General features: G+C 34.9%; 3 protein-coding genes across 6 annotated transcripts in view; all 3 read right to left on the bottom strand.

The window, feature by feature from the left end:
• Positions 1–22,062, bottom strand: part of LOC140975227 (uncharacterized) — a 56,893-nt gene that overhangs the window by 11,856 nt on the left and 22,975 nt on the right. The window lies entirely within an intron of this gene.
• On the bottom strand, positions 8,308–12,126 carry LOC140975222 (protein ACCUMULATION AND REPLICATION OF CHLOROPLASTS 6, chloroplastic). 4 transcript variants are annotated; one of them, XM_073438810.1, is made up of 6 exons: positions 11,602–12,126; positions 11,155–11,379; positions 10,274–10,534; positions 9,214–10,171; positions 8,831–9,006; positions 8,308–8,662 (listed from the first exon to the last, which is right to left on the bottom strand). In XM_073438810.1, exons 1-6 carry the CDS (start codon positions 12,091–12,093, stop codon positions 8,372–8,374), a joined length of 2,403 nt encoding a protein of 800 aa, XP_073294911.1. In that variant the 5' UTR covers positions 12,094–12,126; the 3' UTR covers positions 8,308–8,371. The 4 variants fall into 4 exon arrangements, 2 of the variants coding, with proteins under 2 accessions (XP_073294911.1, XP_073294912.1); XM_073438811.1 differs by having other exon boundaries at positions 8,831–8,961; XR_012174919.1 differs by having other exon boundaries at positions 8,435–8,662; positions 9,218–10,171.
• Positions 16,715–20,035, bottom strand: LOC140975225 (1-acylglycerol-3-phosphate O-acyltransferase-like). Its single transcript, XM_073438815.1, has 9 exons — positions 19,690–20,035; positions 19,362–19,598; positions 19,057–19,103; positions 18,833–18,951; positions 18,566–18,726; positions 17,797–17,906; positions 17,622–17,721; positions 17,179–17,305; positions 16,715–17,044 (listed from the first exon to the last, which is right to left on the bottom strand). Exons 1-9 carry the CDS (start codon positions 19,833–19,835, stop codon positions 16,919–16,921), a joined length of 1,173 nt encoding a protein of 390 aa, XP_073294916.1. The 5' UTR covers positions 19,836–20,035; the 3' UTR covers positions 16,715–16,918.

The following is a 22,062-nucleotide window of genomic DNA, read 5'->3' as shown; positions in this document are numbered from 1 at the left end:
AGGTAAGCGGTGAATCCCCGACTACAATGCATCGACTCCTATATGTTTCGCCAAAACACCCAACCTTGCCACCTGATGACCCCATGAGAGTCGGTAAACAAGTCAAAGTGTAATGCTAGCACATAGAGTCTCAATGTTGTCTCGGGTCATAAGGACTAATGGTGTACAACCATAAACTAGGACGTTTCCACTCGATAAGTGAGAACCACTTGGAAAGTCCTTTACGGAGGGTTGTTCAGTGCACTCTACCAGGAGCACCTATCTGCATGCTCGAACATCACAATGTCCCCTACCAATGAAACATGGTACTCACATCGCAGATACTAGTCTCGAACTCGAGAGGCCTATATCCTTCTTAGTGGCGGCTGAATCGACTAGGAACTGTTTAGAATATACAGTATTTCAAATATGAGTTTCATGATACTCATCATATGAGCATCTCATATTCTTTCTACTATTTGTATATTCAAGGGCTTTATCTATGCAACTAGCATGGGTATTTAGATAAAGATGTGCCAAAATAATAATTTCAAATATTATTAAAATAAAGATTGCTTATACATAGAGTTTCATTGTGAACACTCGGCCAACACTTGGCTCGACGGGCACCTACTCTAACAAGGATATGATGAAAAGAAAGGGCAATGCTCAGTTGTTGGGTGAGAGTGTCGCTGATGTCCCTACCACCTGGTACCATGGTAATACGTAAGATCGATCAATCGACTAACAGCTGATACGAAAGTCACAATTAATGATCTAAATTCAATAATAGGGAAACATATATGTATGTTAAGAAATTATTATTATCCCAAAGTTTTGGTGATTGAAAAAATTAAAGCAATACCTAACTGTTTCAGAAAAAAAAAACTGCAATTTAATTTATATAACAGGAACACTTCTAAACCGCTTGAAGCTCAACCACCTACAGCTTGAAGAAGTTTCAACAGTTAGAAGACTTTCAACAGGCTATTCAAAGTCGTCAAACCGTTTCATTTAAGAGTCATTCATTGCTCACTTAATGAAAGACATTATCTGATCGGCTTAGGATATTCAATGGTTTTTCACCGCTACAATTCAACCATGTTCTGCAGCAGTCCCGATAAAAATCTGTATTTATGTCACTATCCCAAAATAAAAAGATTGCTTAAATATCCTACAAGCTCTGAGGGAGCTAACAGTTACTACAAATAGATGTTTAGCAGCAACTCTTCAAAGGAACGAGATTCAAAGCTACACAAGCAAAGATAACATTAAATGTTTGCTGAAGAACATGTAATGTAGTTGCAGTTGATAGTGACACATCATTCCAGCGATACAGGTTTACGTTATTCACCTTTTCCGACCATTGGGATGATAGCTTATCAAAGAAAAGTTGAAGAATGCAGAATATAGTTCGATCATTTAAGCTTTTCAATCACGCAATTGACATACTACTAAAGCTTGCATACTAAAATATCTTAGCGCACTTAAAGTTCATATACTTCATCGCTCATCAAGCACACACTCAGCAGAAAGATTTCTGATCATTCAAGGATCAATTTTGTGCTACTCAAAACATACATTTTTCTTTTATCAGCAACTTTTTGGTTATTTGATTGATTGTGTTGTCTAGTAGACCGAGGGTTCTTAAATCCAGAAGTGTAAAGTGATCACTAAGAGTTCCAAAACAGGCAGCGTGATAAGTTCTGATTGGAGTGGGTTGTTGCAATAAGTTTGTAAAGCCAAAGTCTTTTAGTAGAATCCTTCCTAAAGAGGAAGAAGAGGTGATGCAGGAGTTTTATCTCCGAACATCCATAAAAATCATGTGTCTTTACTTTTCGTGAGCACTTACATTTCGAACTATTTTTTGTTAACAAACCAGCCAACCAGTGAAGTTATCATTAGAAATTGTGAACCGTTTTCCGCACTTTTCAAGTGGTTCATTTTCTAACCGTTCAAGAAAAACTTTCAACCACCTAAAAACGATTAAAAACAAATTTTGAAAGCAAATATTTTTATAAACTTTATTCACCCCCTCTAAACTCTTTCCCGATCCTAACAAGCTAGTGTTATTAGATGTAAAATCAGTTGAACTGAAATCAAATACATGCTCGCTGCTTGATTCCAGTTCTGTATCATTAGCCATCAAGCATTTTACTTCGTCTTCATCGCTAGAGCTGCTCGAGCTCTCAAATTCTGATTTCACTATCAGTTTCTACCCACTTGGACTTGCTTTCTTCGGCTAATAGGGCTTCATGCTTTTTTTAATGATCTCTTATCATCCTTAGCGCTTCTTCTCCGTTCAAATGATTTCTTTTCTTTTTCAGTTGAATGTCGATCATCTTTTTTTGGTTTAGGACAGTCAGCAATAAAGTGTCCAGTCTTGCCACACCTGTAGTAAGCATTGGTTCCTCCTTGGAGATATTCTTGTGAGAGTGTCTTTGGAAGATCTCTGATTCTTTCTCATAAATCTTCCAAACTTCTTGATGAATAATGACATGACATCATTGCTCAGCTATTTTACAGATTTTTCAGCTGAACCAGTTGGTTTAATTTTTAAGGCACTGAGAGCAGTTGTAACTGGTGGAGTTGAAGGTTCTCCCTCTCTCATCTGTATTTCAAATTTGTATGCCTTGAGATCTGCAAATAGATAATGTAATTCTATTTGGTTGAGATCATTGGATTCTCTCATTGCCATTATTTTCACATCTCATTTTTGGGAAGACCACGAACAACCTTTAATGCAATTTCTTTGTTTGAATACACTTTCCCAAGTGCATTCAGTTCATTGATAATGCTGCTAACTCGTTCATCAAACTTATTCATTGATTCTCCATTCTTCATCTTGATATTATCAAACTTGTGTACTACGACCGAAAGTTTGTTTTCCTTTGTTTGCTCGTTGCCCTCGCACAACTGAATCAGTTTTTCCCAAATTTCTTTGGCTGTTTTACACGTCTTGATTTTGCTAAAAGTAATTTTGTCCTTATACAGAATATCCTTCGCTACATTGTCCAAGTTTGCTTTCTTCTTGTTTTCAGTTGTCCATTCTTCTCGTGGTTTTTCAATGCGGTAAAGTGCTCCATCAGTTATAACAATAACTGTGTTAGCTTTCATGATCTTCATAGGTCCGTCAGTTATAACGTACCACATATCACCATCTTCTGCAGCTAAATGAGCATGCATTCTGATTTTCCAGTCATCAAATTCCTCTCTTGAGAACATAGAGATTTTGTTGAATGAATACATGATAACCAGGCCTATAAACAGAAATATTCAGAAACAAGATTGAAACCGCTCTGATACCACTTGTTAGGATCGGTTTGAAGGTCAAGTGTTTGGAAAGGGGGTTGAATAAACACTTTAAGATTTTTGACTCTTTTTGAAATGATAAATTAGTTTAGTGATAAACTAAATTTAAGAATCTTGTTGTCGATATCAGTCAGTTAACTAGTTGTGGAAATAAACTAACCGATAGATTGAATAGTTGAAGAATAAAAGAACTGCTGAACACGAATATTTTATGATTTTAGAAGACTTCAAACACACCTACGTCACCCCTTCTATCACAAGGATAGGTTTTCACTAAAATATTTGGATTGATTACAGAAACTGTAATAACCCACTTCAGTTTGGACTTAAACATTGTCAAACTGAAACTCTTAGTTTCTTACAACTTATCAGTACACAAACTAATTATATTTCGTTGCACAACTGATCTCAAAAGATTGAATACAATAATTTAATGTGCTAGTATTTTAGCTCGAATGATAGCCTGAATGCTATGAATATATCTATGAAGTGTGAGCTATTTGTGTGAATTTCGTAACTGATCGTGTATAACTGAATTTTTCAAATGTTCTCAAATTCGAAAAACAATCAGAATAATAATAAAAATTTATCTTCTCAGCTGAACTCCTCGGCTATTTATAGGCTTTGCTTCCAACTGTAACATTGAATGCATTAATTAATACTTATCCGTTGATTTGTCTTTTCTGACTGTGTCAATTAAATTCTTCTGACAATAGTACGATGTTGTAGTCTGCTAAGGTGTCGCTCTTTCTGTTAGTTGCAGTCTGTTACATAAGATTTGTCGGTTGATAGCTAAGCTAATTGATGACGTGTCAAACTTATCAGCAGTTCGAATATTTGACTGATCAGTTGAACTGACTATATGACTGATCAGTTCCAACTGATAGTTCAGTTATCTTTACATATTCAGATCGATTTACTTCAGTTGAGCTAATCAGTTCTGCAAAGTTTGATGCTTTATTTGTCAAACTCCGAAACTTTTAATTCTAACAACTTGTTTATTCTCAGACATTAGCTTTTCAATTTCTATCTTAAGACAAAATACTTCGCCTGACTGTTCTCAGTTAGGTTTTGTGTTATTGTCAGTTGGGCTTGACTGCTTAGCCTTGACTTTCTCGAGTGATTGAAAAAGTCTCTTTTACTCATTAACCATATCATATAGTACAGTGATGAGATCATCTCGTGTAAAATAAGTTGAACTAAAATCAGATAACTATTCACTAATAGGTTCCAGCTCAGCCGCCATGAGGCACTGCACTAATTCTTCATCACTCTCATTGGTGGAACACTCTGACTCGGATGAGTTAGAATCAAAATCTGTTTACTTGGCTTTACTGTCCTTGGCCACTAGAACTTTCTAATTTCTTATTTTCATGAATGACTTATTGTCATCCTTGAAGCTCTTTTTCTAGTCATGAGATCAGCCTTCTTTGTCAGTTGGTCTTCTTTCAACCTTCTTTGGCTTAGGTCTGTCGGCAATGAAATGTCCGACTTTCCCACAATTGAAACACGCATTTTGCTTGTCAGTTGACTCTTTCTTGTAATGATTGCGTCTGCTTGAACTTTGAAATTGTACAGGTTTGTCTTTAAAAACTTGCCAACCAAATTTTTGCACAAACAATGACATCACATCATTACTTAACTGCTCATCTGACTTCTCTTTAGAAACAGACTGATCACTGGATAAGGCAGCCAGAGCCTTCGTCAACTTGGCAGTTGATTCACCATCAGTACTCGACTTCAGGTCACCTTAAGATATGCTAACATATCATGCAGTTTCAGCTTGATAAGATCTTTTGAGTCTCACATAACCCTGGTTTTGACATCCTAATCTTGAGGGAGTGTCCTCATTACTTTCAAGACTATTTCACTATTGTCATACTCTTTGCCAAGAACTTCTAGTTTGATTATGATGTTGCTCACTTTTTCATCGAAGTTTGACATAGATTCACCGACCTTCATTTTAACGTCATCAAACTTCTGTATTGCAACAGAAAATTTGTTCTATTTCATTTGTTCATTACCCTCGCACAACTGGATCATTTTCTCCCAGATGTATTTGGCAGTAAATCATATATTGATTTTGTTCAAGGTATTTTGTCCAATTCCTATTATAGAATTTCATTAGCCACATTGTCTATGTTGATTTTCTTCCTGTCTTCATAGGTCCACCCCATTCTTGGGTTTTCAATCATATGTGGAGCACCATCAATTATGGCAATGGCAAATTTTTCTATCATGAGTTTCATTGGTTTGTATGTGATGATTTACCACATATTATCATCTTTTGTAGCTAAAAAGCTTGCATCTTGATCTTCCAATAGTCAAAGTCATCTTTGGAAAACATGAGAATCTTACTGAAGGAGGCCATTTGGATTTAGTGTCCAGAGACAAGAATTAACATGCTTTGATACCACTTGTTAGGATCACAGATTGATTTAGAGAGAGGGTGAATAAATAATCTCAACAAATTTTGAGAATATATCGGTTGGAATTAGCAACACTGAAATATAATTCTCATCAGTTGATCATTAATAAGCTAGCAGTTCAGTACTGCGAAGAAAGAAGCTCACTGACAAGGTTTATCATTTTATTTTTGACAATCAGTTTCTTTAGTAAAATTTAGTTGCTCTTATTAATCATCTAAAACTTAATTGATTTAACAAAATCAAAATTAAGATGCATATTAACTAAAATTATAAAAAAAAAAAAATTAAACCATCAAATGTTATATAATAATTAATAAAAATCTAAATTTTACTTATTAAAAATAATTATAATTATTGTTTTAAATTTACGGTTAAATAACATATTATATATTTTTTGTTATGTAGTGTGATAAATTTTTACTAAAATTTTTAATAAATATAATTTTAAATTTCACGAGATTTTGTGACAGAGCTCGAAAAATAAAATGAACGATTTTAATAATTTTGATTTTAAACTATTGTTAACAATAAAAAAAACGAAGTTTTTAAAAAGTTCAAATAAAGGAAAAACATACGGAGGAAAAAGAATGAATTAATTAGTATTTGTATTGTTATTATTTTTAATAGAAATAAAAGTGAATATGTGAGTTTGAGATATTTTATAATTAAATATTCATCCAAATCTTTAAGTTGAATCAAATATTTTTTTTTAATATTTTATAGTTGTATCTTAGACTTTCATTCTTGTACTTAATAAAATTTCATAAAGTTATTAAAAGTCTACCTATAAACTTTTGTAAAATTTTTAAAAAGTCATGTTTGAATATTACATTATTTTTTAAAACTCTATAAAATTTTACATTTAATACAACTAAACTTTTATACAGTATATAAATAGATTGAATTTCACTATACTTTTAAATTCCAAAAAAATTATCAAAAGTCTAGAATCAATACACCCCAAATTTCGACCGAACAAGTGCCCTCATCTTTTGCATTTAAATCTCCGAAAGTTCAAAGAAGTAATTAGTAGGTAATACACAATTATTTTTAGTTTTTGATACCATTAATTCCATATATTTGTTTTGAGATTGGGACTTTTTTGTATAATTTGTGCTAGAATTAGAGTTTTTGGTCATGTCGATTTTTTTTATACTTGCTCGAGCACCTTGAACAATTATTGAAACTTCTTTAGATTTTAGAAGATTCCTTAAAGTTTAAACTATTAAATAGAAATTATAGTATAGATTGTTTGGGTCATCCATGAAAAAAAATTATTTTTTATACTAAGAGTATTATTTTTTATTGTTAATATCGGTAGGGTTGATCCATCTTACAGATAAAGCTTCATGAGACTGTCTCACAAAAAACCTTCTCTAGAAGTAATTGGAGTGGAGATGAGAACAAGTTTTAGATTTGTGCATAGGGGTGGGGAAGAGTCATGCCCATTCTGATCCTAATGTGAATAATTCAAATATAATAAATAGTTTAAGATTTTTTGCTAAAACTACAAAGAAAATCATTAAAGTGTACAAAATATTAAATTTCACGTTAGTTGTAGATTGTTGCATTTAACAAGATAATAAGTGAATTGAGTATTTACTGAGACGTGATAATCTTACAAATTTTATTAATTTTCATCATTTTTTTTTCTTTTTATGACTTACATATTTACAAGTATTGATTGTTGATTGATAGCTAATCGATCCATGAAGACAAATTTTATTTTAATTTCATTAGAAAAAATAATAATAATGTTTGAATAATATTTATGTGATACGGACGTGTCAGGTACAAAAATACATCAATTTGTGTAAAAATGATACAAATCTAACGTCTAAAAACACAACAATTATAGATATTAAATTTGACATTCTGTTATAATGTCATAAACAAATACAATGCCATAAACAAAGAAAACTAAAGAAAGATTACTGAAAATTGAGAGATAAACTCATAACATGATCTATATTTTCAATAAGAGTGTGTCTCATGTAAGACCGTCTCACGGATCATAATCTGTGAGACGGGTCAACCCTACCCATATTCACAATAAAAATTAATACTTTTAGCATAAAAAGTAATACTTTTTCATGGATTACCCAAATAAGATATCCGTCTCACAAATACGACCCGTGAGACCGTCTCACACAAGTTTTTGTCTTTCAATAAAATGCAAAAAAATAAGATTGCTGAAATCCGAAAAAAGATGTTTTGAACTATTAAAATATAAAATGAAAATTACAAAAATGATTGACTAAAGCTACGAAATTTCTATATGGAGACTTTTAGCATTTGTGCGAGATAAGTCGATGTTTTTTGTTTCTGCCTATCTTTTCTTTTGATTTTTTGGACGATTCTTCCCACCATATTCCATGATTTTGCCAATTATCTCTCCATGATCTCTTACTGTTTGTACGCACTTTGCTTTATTCAAACCAATTCAAATTATGTAGCAGTTCTTTACTTTGGAGGTTGGAATCTACTGATGCCCTCTTATCTACTCTTATCACATCTTTTTTTTTTTCTGGAACTTGAGTTTTAATTAAAATATAGCCCCAACAAATAATAAAAAATGCCGAATAAATGAAGAGAATAATATGATCGCATTTACACGCTAGTCATTATTTAATATTTACTTACAGTCCCAATTATGACTTGAGAACACCTCCTCCTACGATTTTCCAACCTGATCTCGAACATGATAGCTCGTACCGCGTTGTGTAGGTGGTACTGTACGAATCGTTGTGTTCAGGATGAGCATTGTCCGTCAGCTGTGCCGACTCCTCGAGGGTAGCCTCCACAGTTGCACGCTTGCCATCAACTGACACAGTCACACTATCGATGTTAAGGTTCAAAAGTCTGTAGTTCCAGAACCAGCCGTGTTGAGCGATTTCTGTGGCTCTGTCTGTCCAGATCTTTAGCATTTGGCCATCCAATACCTGGAAGTATAAAGATTGTTCTCCATATGAAAAAAGGTGTACAAAGTAAAAGCGGCTAAGATATTCGGGGGAAAGGTTTTAAGGCTCACGATCACCATTCATTTGTAAACCCGAATGAATGTAAAAACTGGAGGAGTTAGGTAGATTTGAATCCGTATAGATTCTCACCTCTGTCAATTTTCCAAAATTGTGATCTGGTCCAAGAGCTATGGATTTGATACTTTGCCATTTGCGAACAAGACTCTCCGCAAATCTTGCATCCATTCGAGGTATTTCATCAGAATCAACTACTGGATCCCCTGAAAGTAAATTGATAGATGCGTTTGTTGGAATGGAAGCGAAGGCTGAAACCAAAGATGAGAGGAAAAGAAGTCATGGCTAAAAAAAACTAATTTTTGATGCAAATGAGCAGGGTTTTAGTTTCATTTGATTCCAGCTTGGGTAAAAATGAGATTTAAGAGACAGAAATGATAGGTCGAACTAATGGACAGAACAATTTTGGTCTTAGTGAACCACCAAAGTAAATAAAACAACTGATAATAAAATCATACCCACATTGATGACGTCAGAAGCCATTGCAGCGCCAACATCTTTATGTAGATTAGAAGAGTCACTTCTATGTGGGAGGAGCTTCAACCCCAACAATGTAAGCAAACCAACTGCTGCACCAGCACACATGATCTTCACGGTTGTGTCTTTTATCTTGTCAGTAATATTTTCTAGCTGTTCCATATCAGCAGAACTACTCCTCCTAGTAGCTCCAACTGTGTAGGAATCATCTTGATCAACTACAGTTTCCTGACTTGCATCTGCTAAATCATTATTGCTTATTTGCTTCTCCCCATAACGTCCATCAGTCTTCTCTCCAGATCCAAGAGGAAACACTTTCTGAAGTGCCTGAATAGCACTAACCTTGACGTTGTCCAGCACAGCAGTGGCCCCAGCTCCAATCTTCACTATAGCAGCAGCAGCAGCCAAAGGTGAACGACCAACACCTTCTAACCTTTCTAAATATCTCAGAACAATAGGATCATCGTAATAGTCCCCAAGCTTGAACCTGACATCTTGGGTCTCTCTATATCTTGGGAACACTACCTCCATCAACCATGTCTCTAACAGTTTGCAGAGTCCAGGAAGGACATCATTTTCATTGTCATCCTTAGAATGCTCGAAGACAAAATTAACAATAGATGGATCTCTATATGGCGAGTCTTCATTGTCCAAACCCAGCCAAGTGCGGCATTCGTCAACCTCACCAACAAGAAGTGAACAAAGCCCCCTTTCAAGGGCAAAGTCTATTTCTTGATTTTCTCGAACACTGTAAACAGATGAAGGGATCCCCACAGCTGCGATCTTGGTTTGCTGAAGTTGCTGAAAAAGATTGTCAGCATCTTGGATAAGATGAGGTTTTTTGTTTATGAAGGCTTCAGATACAAGAGCAAGTGCCACTCCATAGACCTCAAAACTTTCTGCAGGTATGTTACTTGGTGTAGCAGCAAAGAGATCAACCTTCAAAAAATAATAAAACTTTTCATATCCCAGAGATCACAGTGATACAGGAATGATAACCTCTTCAGACATAAAATATAATCCATTAAATTCAAAATTTACCTGCTCTGCGGCTGTCATCCGCAGAAAAGACTCATTCATGAAATCTTCACGTGTATATCCTCCAGCAATAGCAGCTGCGCCTCCTCCTCCAACAGACCACAATATATTTCGCACACCTTGAAGGCCTTCTCCCCTTTTCGACCGGTGCTCGTCACCAAGAGGTAAAGATAAAAGCTCAAGAACACAGCGTGGGTTGATCTCTTCCAGGGTTTCGTCAATCTGTGCTCGTAAATCTGGAGCAAGGTTGCTTGCACCTTCTTCCTACAACACAAATTAACATATTTTTTAACAAATAACAGAGAATCCCACACACACAACTCCTCAAACTCCAATTTTTTTTAAGTAAAAAACTGCTAAATGAAATTAAAAAATAATAATAACTACAGAAATATACCATTCCCATTTTCTCCTCTCATAAATGATATATTCTAACTTAATTTTGGAGTTTGGGATGAGTTCTATGAAAGATGTAGATCTAGTGCTAGTACCAACACAAGCTACATTGATTGTTCTTTCATTTTGGGACTCACAAGTGGTCTAATATGATATAGGAACAACACTCACCCAACCAAACACATTTAGTATGGTCTACCCTTTTACTTCATCCTTTACCTGGAGTGAATTTTGTCTTGGCCAACTGGCAAAAAAGAATAACAAAACAAAAAGATATGAAGGTTATAGGTTTGATTTGATACCCAAGTATCCATGTTCTGTACTTCCTTAATAATCTATAATAATGCACATCATATCGCCCAAACACTATGCAAAAACAAACACAGTCTGTCATGTAAGCTAGCAAGATAGACAGGCGACACCATTTAAAATTCAATCCAAGAAGGAGACAAATACAACCGCCATTATTGTATGATAATAACTCTAACCTGCAACAACTTGAGAGCCATCTCAAGTACCTCACCACCTCTAATGAAATCCGGAGGCGACAGTTCCATAGCATCCCTAGATAAATCGACCAAAGCAAGTGCCATGGACAGAACCACATCCTGCTTGAATGATTTGGGAAGCCTTTCTTTCAACAAACTCTCTCCAATCTGAAGCACTACCTCTGTCTCCCCAGATTCTTGCAATACACTTAATGCTCCAGGAACCTATAACACAGCAAAATGAACTCTTCTTACCACAACCCAACTTTTCATCACAACAAAATTTGCACAACCATCTTAAAAGAGTTACTCTCTTCGTTTTCTTAAGGGCCATTTTCAGCTTCGAAACTATTCTCATATTTGGAAGGTCTATCATAAATCTTCCCATCTGCTTTAAATTGTGATACTTTCTTTTATAACAACAATGAGAAAGAAAAAACAAATAACCTTATCCCGAGGAACCTGGGTCAGAATAGTATCAAACTCATCCTCCGCAAGGCTCTGGTTATATTCGCGGCGCGAGCTAGGGTCAGCCAGCGTCTGACAAGCGGCTTGAAGAATCTGCCTTCGGCTAATCAAAGCATCGTCGCTGTACCCAGACTGCGGAGGCTTCGAAACCCTGGCGTCATATGCCCTCCGAATCCCATCCCCGAGGAAATGAGACTCGGCGCCTAGGATACGGTAGAAGTCGAGAGGCATGGACACGTGGCGCTCCGGGAGGGAAGGGAGGGGCTGGGGAGTTGTGGGGTCGGGAGGGTCCGAGGTAGCCGGAAGGAACTGGAAATCCGCAAGCAGGCGATCCGCCCATTTTCTGGTGGTGGAGCCGCCACTGACGGCGGCGTGGGGTTTGAAGTGAGGTTTCCTAGCGGAGAATTTGCGAGAAGGCGGTAGGAGGCGGTGGCCGTATAGTCCGATACTGAGGTTCCGAAGAGCGTCCATTTCTCAGGTTTAGTGGGAATTGCAACTCAGATTTTTGAACACTGATTATATCAATCTCTGAAATTTATTTCATTTATTTATTAAAAAAATATAATTAAATTTTGGGAAAATTATATTATTAAATTTTATATTTTTCAATTTTATAAATTTTAATATTGTATCTTTATATATTTTATAATTTTAGTTTTCTAATCTGAAGTGTCGATTTGACATACACACGTCAGTATTATATTTGTAAGGTCCAAAAATACGATAATGTAACATAACTACATACAAATCTAGGAAAATAGAAAATGACTAATTAATTGGCTTTAGTTGCATGAATTAAATATGGTGTGCATGTTTACATGTTTAAAAGATAGTTTATATTAAAATACATAAAACTGTGTTTTTAACGGTTATTCGAGACAAGATCGAAAAACGGAGATCGAGGACCATATGAGGAAAAATATTTTATTAAATAATTATTTTTAATTGCTTAATGTGTGGTGTATTTTAAATGAAAATTTTTTTTGGAGGTGTTTTTATACACCGAGTCGTATTTTAAACCGGTAATCGATTTTCGATGAAAATAGGGATTTTTTGAGAAATTGGCTACTATTTTCAAAAACTTTCCTAAACAAAATATTTTAAATATTAACTAATGGGTTTAATGGGCCAAATATATTAGGTTAATGGGCATAAGCTTGCAGCATTAGTTTTAATTAATAAATAATACCAAAAACCCTTCCCAAACCCACACAACTCACGCCCCTCACCCTAAAAGAAATACTAGGACTCTTCCTAGCTGAAGCACACGGCCACACACACACACAACTAAGGGTTTTCACGTGAACTTGGAGAAAATATTCAGCAACGTTCCTCGCATCGCCAAATTGTTTTCGTGCGTAATAAATGCAATTGCAGGCATTAATCTCTTTTTTTCTCATCTTTCACATCATAAGATAATTTTGATGGATGTTTGCATGAAAAATATGTTGTCCTTGTAATTATTTTCGTTTTTATGCCATGCTATGCCAATAACTCATATTTTTATGATTCAAAACTCATGCTAAGGGTACCTAGAGGGGCTGTCATGGTAGGGACACCAAAAGGGATGAATTTCAGAAGGTTTAGAAGGCTTAAGTGAGGCTGCATAAGGGTTGGACGTGAGGGGTAAGGGGTGGCACGAAAATAGAATCCTTGTGGGCTAGGGCTCTTCGGCTAGGAGTCCTTAATGGCCACGGCTTCAAGCAGCTGTTAAGGCATGCATAGGAGACCTAAGAGGGATGCATGATGGTCCTAAGGACGCTGCACCAGGGGTGTTCGAAGGGCAAGGGCGATCGCATGAGGCTTGGGGGAGCCGTGCACGCCTTGGGTCAGGTTTGAGGGGCTGTGGGTTCTAGGTCTTTTGAGCTCGGTCCAGAAAGGTCTCTAGGGTTCGGTCATGATCCTAGAAAGGTCAGTTAGGGTCTGGTTGGGCTGGTTAATGGCTCGAGCTGAAGGGGTGCATGGTTAGGAAGACTAGGTTTTTGTCATGTTAGAGCAAATTTTCCACCAGCTGTTCTAGGTTGTTCAAAGGCTTTAATGGGCTTGAATTAGGTTGTATATGGTTTAGTTGGGTGTTATTAAGCTTTTGTTTAAGTTTGGTTAAGTTTCGAGTCCATACGATTCAAAACCGGGATGTACGTCTAAGTTAAAAAACGAATTGGGAAATTAGTCGAGAAGCTTAAGTTTACGTCTAAGAAATATTTATGGGCATATGTTAAGGTGTTATGTTAAGGTTGTTATGATTTGGGTCGTCTTTTTAAGATCTAAGGATAAATTGAGAAAGTTAGGGTTTTAGAAGCAAAACAGTTATTTTACACCTGAAAAATGTTAGACGTCCTGGCAGTGCCCTGAATGCTGTAATAAATGTTAAAATGTTTATTCTAAATGTTTTTGGAATTTTTTATGATAAACGTTAATACTAAAAGACATGTTGCATGCTTGGTTCAGAAGAAAAATGATTTGTATAAAATGAATTTGATAGAAATATGAAAAGTTGATGGAGGTGAATTGATTGTGACTAATACGATGATATGTAAGGTCAATTCTCAGTTGACGGGTGAGAGTGTCGTGATGTCCTCGCCGCCCGATACCGTGATAATACGTAGATGGATCCATCGACCTACAGCTGATACGAAACTCACAATTGAGGATCTGAATTCAATAAAAAAAAAGGGGGGGGAGGGGAACATATACGTATATGATGAAAGGAAATATGATATGATATGTTGAAAGGAAAATGTTTAAAGTTTATATTAATGAAAATCTATTTTCTTAAAAGTATTTTCATTGTTGCTTGTGAATGTATATGTATTACTTGTTATTACGATTAAGGTTTGCTGAGTCAATAGACTTACTAGGTGTGATCGATGCAGTTGAGCATGATGTTGATATTGATGGAGGTCTTAATGGTTGAACTAATTGGACTGAAGATGCACACAACACGAGGACCGTCGCTAGTTTTTTGCAAATAATATTATGTTTAAAATTTAAGCTACTTTAAAGATTTTATGACTTATGATGCTTTTGAGAGATTTTTGAGAGGATGTTAGAGTTAAGTTTATTTTTGAAATAATGTTAATAACGAGAATTCCAGGGGATGTTGGGAAGTCTCTACTGTATGCACTGAAAGTGAAAAAATTATAACACGGCTTGTGCAGGTCAATATGTAAGTTGTAATAGTTCTACAATAATCATTTCAGAAACGATAGCTAATTATTATTTTTGGATATATCATGCATATTTTGGTATGCCTTCAACCAATAATGAAATAAATATTTTGGAGACATATCTATTCTCAAACCTTGCACAAGATATTACAATTCCAGCTCATTATACAATTGGAGGGAAAGCATATAATATCATATAGTACTTAGCCCATGTCATTTATTCGAAATGATCAATTATTATGCAAATTATTCACGATCTACTAGATCCAAAATATATATTTTGCAATAATTCAAGAATCCTGCAGAAAAAATGTGGAATGTGCATTTAGTGTTTTCCAATCACGATTTGCAATTGTAGCATCCCCATAAAGTGTTTTGAAAAAACGTCATTTATATTATATAATGAAATTATATATCATAATAACACTGCAAAATGTCTTAAATGATCATTTATGGGACGCATATAGTAATTCAAATGTTTGAAATTGTATTGAATTTAATTTCATGTATTCAAATTATTAATCAATTTAATAATTTCGTGTATTACTTTGTATTATATAGAATAAAGAATATATAATAATTAAATATTAAACTAAAATATTATTATTTACATTTATTAATAATATAATTTTGACTATATAATATAAAACATTATTTATTATTAATTTATAAAAAAAAGATATTAAATAAAATATCAGAATTAATATGTGTAGAATAAAAGAAATATTTCGAAAATATTATTTTTTTAATAATAAGATTTGAAGTAAATGAGTTGTAGTTGGATGTTGAGTTTGATGCAGAAATCATACTATTTTAATGCAAAACTTGTACTAAAATAGAATTCATGGTTGAAGATATAGATGTCAAAACGAGCTAGCGGGCCACTAAATGGCAAAATTAGTCCTATCGTCTTGGGCCATTGGTTAGGCGGGTAAGTCTGTCTAATTTAAAAATAAGAATTGGAAAAAATGCTAAAAAAATTTTAATAAAAAATGCTAAGAACCTTTGAAATACTAAGAAAATGAAAATTAAACCTTAATCAAATAGTTTAGCCAATATTTGAAATATTACAATAAAAAATCAAGAATATACAAAATTAACTAGTTAAACAAAATATGAAAACAAAAAAGTATTATAAAATTAATTATTATGAAAATTATTCTACTTAAGCCAAACAAAATTTAAAATATCGATCTAAAAAAAGTAAAAATACAATTTTATATTTTAAAAATTTAAAAATAAAATATTTTTCTGGCGGGCTGGTCCTCCCCTCCCCATCCCGACATAACCTGCAAATCTAAACATGCTCAATCCGTTTGACCCGTCTTCAAATGGGTTTAGATTTTGTCAACCAACCTACCTCATTTTTATGACGAGACGAGTCAATCTCATATATCAAATCCAGTTTGACAAATCTAGTTGGAGATGACATATGGAGCTCATAGAGGTGATACACCGTAGAAGATTTGAGGCTTCTTTGTGATCACACCCACTTTGAAATTTTAATCATTTCTCGTATTATATTTCGATCTGAGAATGTTTTTTGTTTTTTTTTTTTTCGTTTTCAATAGTACACTCGCCCAACTCGATCGAGCTTCAATTTTTTTTAATAATAACCTAGATTTCCCTAAAATATTGAATAGAAGTCCAAAGACCAATAAACTATTTGAGTCTTTGAAACCCAAATCAAACCCTTTGAAATCGTTGTTGTAAGAAACCGAGGGCTTGGCCCAATGATCTCACCTTAATTCCTTTGTATTGACTCAAGTTCGAGTCCTCCCCACCCCCTAGATTAATATATCAAAAAAATGGCTGTTGTAAATTATTTATTTTTCGATTGCGTTAAAATGGGTTTTTGGTCTAGTCCCCCTTTCTTAATGCAAAAAAAAATTGGCATGCACATATAGATTTCCAACGATTGGAAATGATACAAAATGCTAGGATATATTACAATATTCACAATGTAAACAAGCATTGTACAATAAATGATTGATGTTGATAAAGAAAAGAGAAACAAATTCTTACAAGATACATGTTTGCCACTTCTATGCCGGCTTTCCTTTTCTTTTCCCCCTTCCAAAATTGAAGTACAAGAATAGGAATAACTAATAAGCCACAAACACTGCCCTTCAAACAGATTGCAGGCCTTCTGAGAGAGTGTGACTGCCATTCTCCGGTGAGAAAAACTTGCGACAAGCGTAATTTACAGCCGAATGGAATGCAGACGGATTGTCTATGAAGACGAAATGACCAGCCTGGGTTTATAGACAAGAATACCTCAATTAAACGGTGAAGTTACATGGAAACAATCGAATAGCACAAAACCGAAGTGGCATTTGTTGTTGGAGTCGCATTTTATATCTAAAGCAAGGGAAGCGGTGAGAGATACCTGAGGAACCCTTATGATCTCACACGGAACATCCTTCATTCTCTTGCGAGCATCTTGTGCTCCTTTGTAATTCATCCAATCTTCGACACCGTATATGAATGTTGTCGGCACTTTCCATTCCGAAGCACTGCAACAAAGAGAGGCGACAGCTTCTTTATACACCAAAATGCTGACTCATTGCGTCTACCCTTTGAGATGGTGAATGGAATGGTGCAAATATACCCAAAAATTTCTTAAGCGTTGATTGCAAGTTGTGGTTTTGAAGTTCATTATATTGATTAAACTATAAGCGAATGAATTATAAGTAACAAATGAATGTTATAACTTGTTCGTGTTCCTCAAATGAAGAAAGTGTTGTAAAAATTTGAATACATTTCCCATAGTGTAAGATCCTATAATTTTTTCACTCACATAAAACCAAAGAATGCAAGGAAGCAACTAACCAGTGTAGAAGAGGCATCCTAGCAAAAGCTCCAAAGGAGAATATATATTTTAAGCACAGCTCGCCACTAGCTTTAGCTGCCAGTGTATGATATACATAATCTATAAATGGACAAGAAAACTCAGATTAGAACAATTCAACAAAGTTATGTAAAGAAAAGGTAATCACTAAGCTACCTGTAAGTAATCTGGATTCATCGTCAGTCAACACGTTTCCACTAGCATATGCACCAAACCGCGCACTAGTATACCTCCGTACCAGATCTGGACCCCAAGGACCTAAACCCCTGCAGTGTCGTATAAAATCGAGTCCATATATGTTGTAAAATCACACCCAAATAGTCACGTTTTCAATCACTAAAAAGAGATCGATCGCTACACAGAATACTGAATGGAATACACCAAATCCATGTTAAAGAAGATCCAGCCAGATTGAAGACAGGTGCATTCATTATGGTGCTAAAACATGACCCATTCACAAGGCATGGCTTGGGGTATTGGATCATATCTATGAAGTAGACAAGTAGAATATCCTTAAATTAATTATAAATAACTGAAAAACTAAATCAAGTAAATCATTAGGCTGGAAAAGCATGCAAGACATTTAATTGCTAAAGCAGCAGTCGCAAACTCAAAAGAGTTGGGTATAATTTCAATTAAAACTGATAAAATTTGCAAGCTTGTTTAAGAAAAAAAAACCCAGCTTTATGAGGTTCATCAAACCAATATCTGGCACGTGCATGCTACAAACTCTGTAATACGGTGGAGGGACTATGTGTAAATGTCGAAGTTATGAATAATGCAACAAACATGAAGAACTCAGAGCAAGTATAACAAACAATATCATGTTTAAATATAATAAAAAAATAAATTAAAAGCAGTAGGGGTTGTTCAATTTTGAAGTACTCTAGCATATAGCTACGCCAAGGTTAGAAAGAGTAGGTACCTTATAACCTTCTGAGGGGTAAAATTTGACTCCCATAGATGATTTAAGATTGCACCTTTCCACGTCGCCCTAAATTGCGTAAGCCACTCGGACCGATGTTCTGTTTCCGAGGTAAATCCAGCAGGTCCTACTAAGATCAAGTGTTGAACATGCTCAGGATGCTGCAAAAGCATTGAAGAGCCATCAACAATGATTAAAAAAACTATCCCCACTAACAATTTCTTTTATCAATCATATGTTTATCATACAAGAAAAAAGGTTGAATACCTTGATTGCATATTTAGCGGCAACGTAACCCCCAAAGGAATGCCCAAGTAAAATGAAGTTGCTAAGATTTTTTGCTTTACGCCATTCTTCAAATGAATCGATGAACCATGCCTCGGTTTCTGAACAACATTATACAGAACATGTAAAACAGGGAACAAATCCTCCAAATTGAAAAATTATAATGATATACTCAGTCAGGCTAGGTGGACACTAAAACAACGAACCTTCAGTGCTTTTACACGTGAAGTCCGGCCTGCTTGATCCACCCCAGCTGTACACAAAAGGAGCAATAAAGATGAGTGAAATGCAAAACATTAATCCATAAGTTATTGTATTCCTTTAAGACTAATCATTCTTCTGATTATTCCCATTTCGGAATTTTGCACTCCTTTTTAGTTTTCATTTGTTGGTCATATGTTCTCCCAAGTCCCAAAAATAGGATATTTGTCAAACTTGGCGACCAAATATTATCCAATTTTATCAAACCAATGGATGATCAAATTATACAGATAGAATAAACAGGACCTACCCTAATTGATCAATTGCAATGACTTTGAAATGTTTGGCAAGCGCATCGAAATTACGGAAAAAAAAGCCTTGAGATGCAGCATAACCATGCACCATCACGAGCGTCGGAGAACCCTCTTTGCTATCAAACGTGACCGTATTGATAAACCTTGCCTCATCGCTCGCCGACCGGAACCACCGGATTCTCGAACCCGGCGGCCCTGACCCGATGTTAACTAGCTCTTGCTCGTAAGGAGTCCTACGAAATCAAAATCGTTTACATTACTAAAACCTAAAAAATAACGTTCACGCCGTAAAATGCCAAAACGAATTGTATCGAAAAAATTTACTTGACAATAGAGAGGAGTCGTTTTTCGGCGGCGATGATGTGATCGGTGGAAGTCGGTATCCAACGGAGAACTGACGGCCACAGGGAACGCCTCTTCGCCTCAGCAGCCGCGGTGGCAGCGGCAGATGAACTGATACCCTCCGCCATTTCTGTGATGACAATTCGGACCTCCAACAACGAACGAAGCCCTCGGGGTCGAAAGATATTGAATTTTCTCCAGAAGTGTTCTCGGATGAACTGATTTGACGAAGAACCGTGCAATTTATATATGCGAAGATGAATAATTTCGTGGAAACTGAGAATCGAACGAGGAGAGGAGTCCGCCAACGTCAGCGATGACGTTGCCTTTTTTTGTTTTCCTTTTTATTATGGGTCGAAGATCTGCCAACGTCAGTGAACTAATAGAAAAAATATATATTTTTTAAAAATATTATTTTTAAGATAATAATAGATCGAATTAACCGAAGCTACATATAAAAATTCGTGAAACTATTTCACAAAAGTTAATCGAGAGTCACTAATTCTGGTGTCGAAGATTCCAGAACCAGTTTAAAAATGGTTCCAAATCGATTTGTGTTTCATGGTAAACCAATTCGAACATGATGCTTAGTTCGATATTATCGGACCACTTTTAGGTCCAATAATTATTTTTTCAATTTATCATTAATTGTATATGATTAAAAAAATTGTATTTTTAATTACTATTACAATTGAAATATAAAATAATATTATATTAAAGATGACAAACACCGTCGAAAAAAAAAATATTTATTTATATTTCTACTTAAAATAACATGATAATTACATCTCAATTTTCATCTTAATTAACAAAAATGTTCTATAATATTCTTCTTCTAATTCATTGTTTTGGCTTTGCAAATTCATTGATATTTCTTATAGTCAGATTATTTTTTCAGCGTTAAATCAACCTTGTAATAAAAGCATGGAAAACGACTCTCAACATATATATATGATCTCCAATTACTCTATCGTATTTTGAGAAGGTCGACTTGGATGCTACACTTGAACATTGAACTCCAAATATGTCTCTCACAATTGATGATAAGATTATATTTCAGTTCATTTGATTAGCTTGTAGACACTGATTTTTCTTTATTTTAGGCATCCAAGACTTTGTAGCTAGTTAATTCCGATTAACTCGTTGATGCCTTCTCCAATCCCTGTTAGCTTGAATATGTTTGGAATTTTTTTTTTTTGAAGAGAATGTGTCGCTGATGTCCTCTCATTTCCACAATCTTTTCCATAAATTGACCGTAATATTCAAAAAAATATTTCTACTTATCTATCACTTTGACTCAGGTATTGTAAAGTTGTTAAAAAATACATAAGTAAGATGATCTCCCAATTTTTATAAATTATATGTTTGTTTCTTTAATTTTTTCTGCAGAGTTGTACATACTTTAGTATTGTTTCACTTATGCATATTGTTAGACGATTATTTTTTTGATGGACTTACAAAATAAAAACTAAGCTGAAAACTTTAGGCTAAAAATAACTAAAGACTAAGTCTTATTTATTTTATTTTGATGTATCAAGAAGTCAGTAAGACTCAAGTTAAAAGCTGATTTTATTCCTTAAATATTGAAGATCTACAATCAGATAAACTCATATGTCAGATAATGTTTTGAGTTAAACAAATGCATTAGTGACGTTATTTGTCATAGTCTTCACGCATTCACTAACTGTACTATTCTGGAAATTTGTTGGAGACGCTTGCCACTATATACTGTTTTTTGTAACGATCCATGTACGTTTCAAACAGAACTGTTGTGGGGCTCTTAGCTCCTAATCGTTATTACAATGCAATTTGATTAGAGTTAATTAATTACAGCGGAAAACGAGTTTAAAATTTCTTTACAATGAGCCCAAAATATGCTATTAGAATACTAAAAATAGTATTTCATCTCACATCATAAAACATGCTCACACATAATCAAAACAACTCATTCAACAACAAATCATATCCTCGGGACATACTCCGGTATATAGATACATATACATATATACTGGGAAAGACCACGAAACCTCAAATCAAACATGACTCCCTCCAGAAGTACCATCTCCGGTCTCCTGATATCCTGGAATACCTGTCATTGTCCACATACAAAGACAACAACAGCCCCATTTGGGTGAGCAAAGCTCAGTCTGAAGCAACCACAATATATACCACAGATATCTAAACAATGATATATGATATGCAATGCATGTATGTCGTGGAGGTATCAGGTCAAATGCCCATCCACTGAGCACATGTCAGAGTCAATCGAATCGCTATCAAATAAATGCTCGAGCTGGCACACCGGCCTCAATCAGGGATAATCGTATGATAGCGTCGACAAAGCGCCATCAAATC

This window comes from Primulina huaijiensis, chromosome 4 (genome assembly GCF_012295235.1).
Source record: "Primulina huaijiensis isolate GDHJ02 chromosome 4, ASM1229523v2, whole genome shotgun sequence".
NCBI lineage: Eukaryota > Viridiplantae > Streptophyta > Magnoliopsida > Lamiales > Gesneriaceae > Primulina > Primulina huaijiensis.
The sequence above is the reverse complement of the archived record's forward strand: the minus strand, read 5'-3'. Positions and strand labels throughout refer to the sequence as shown.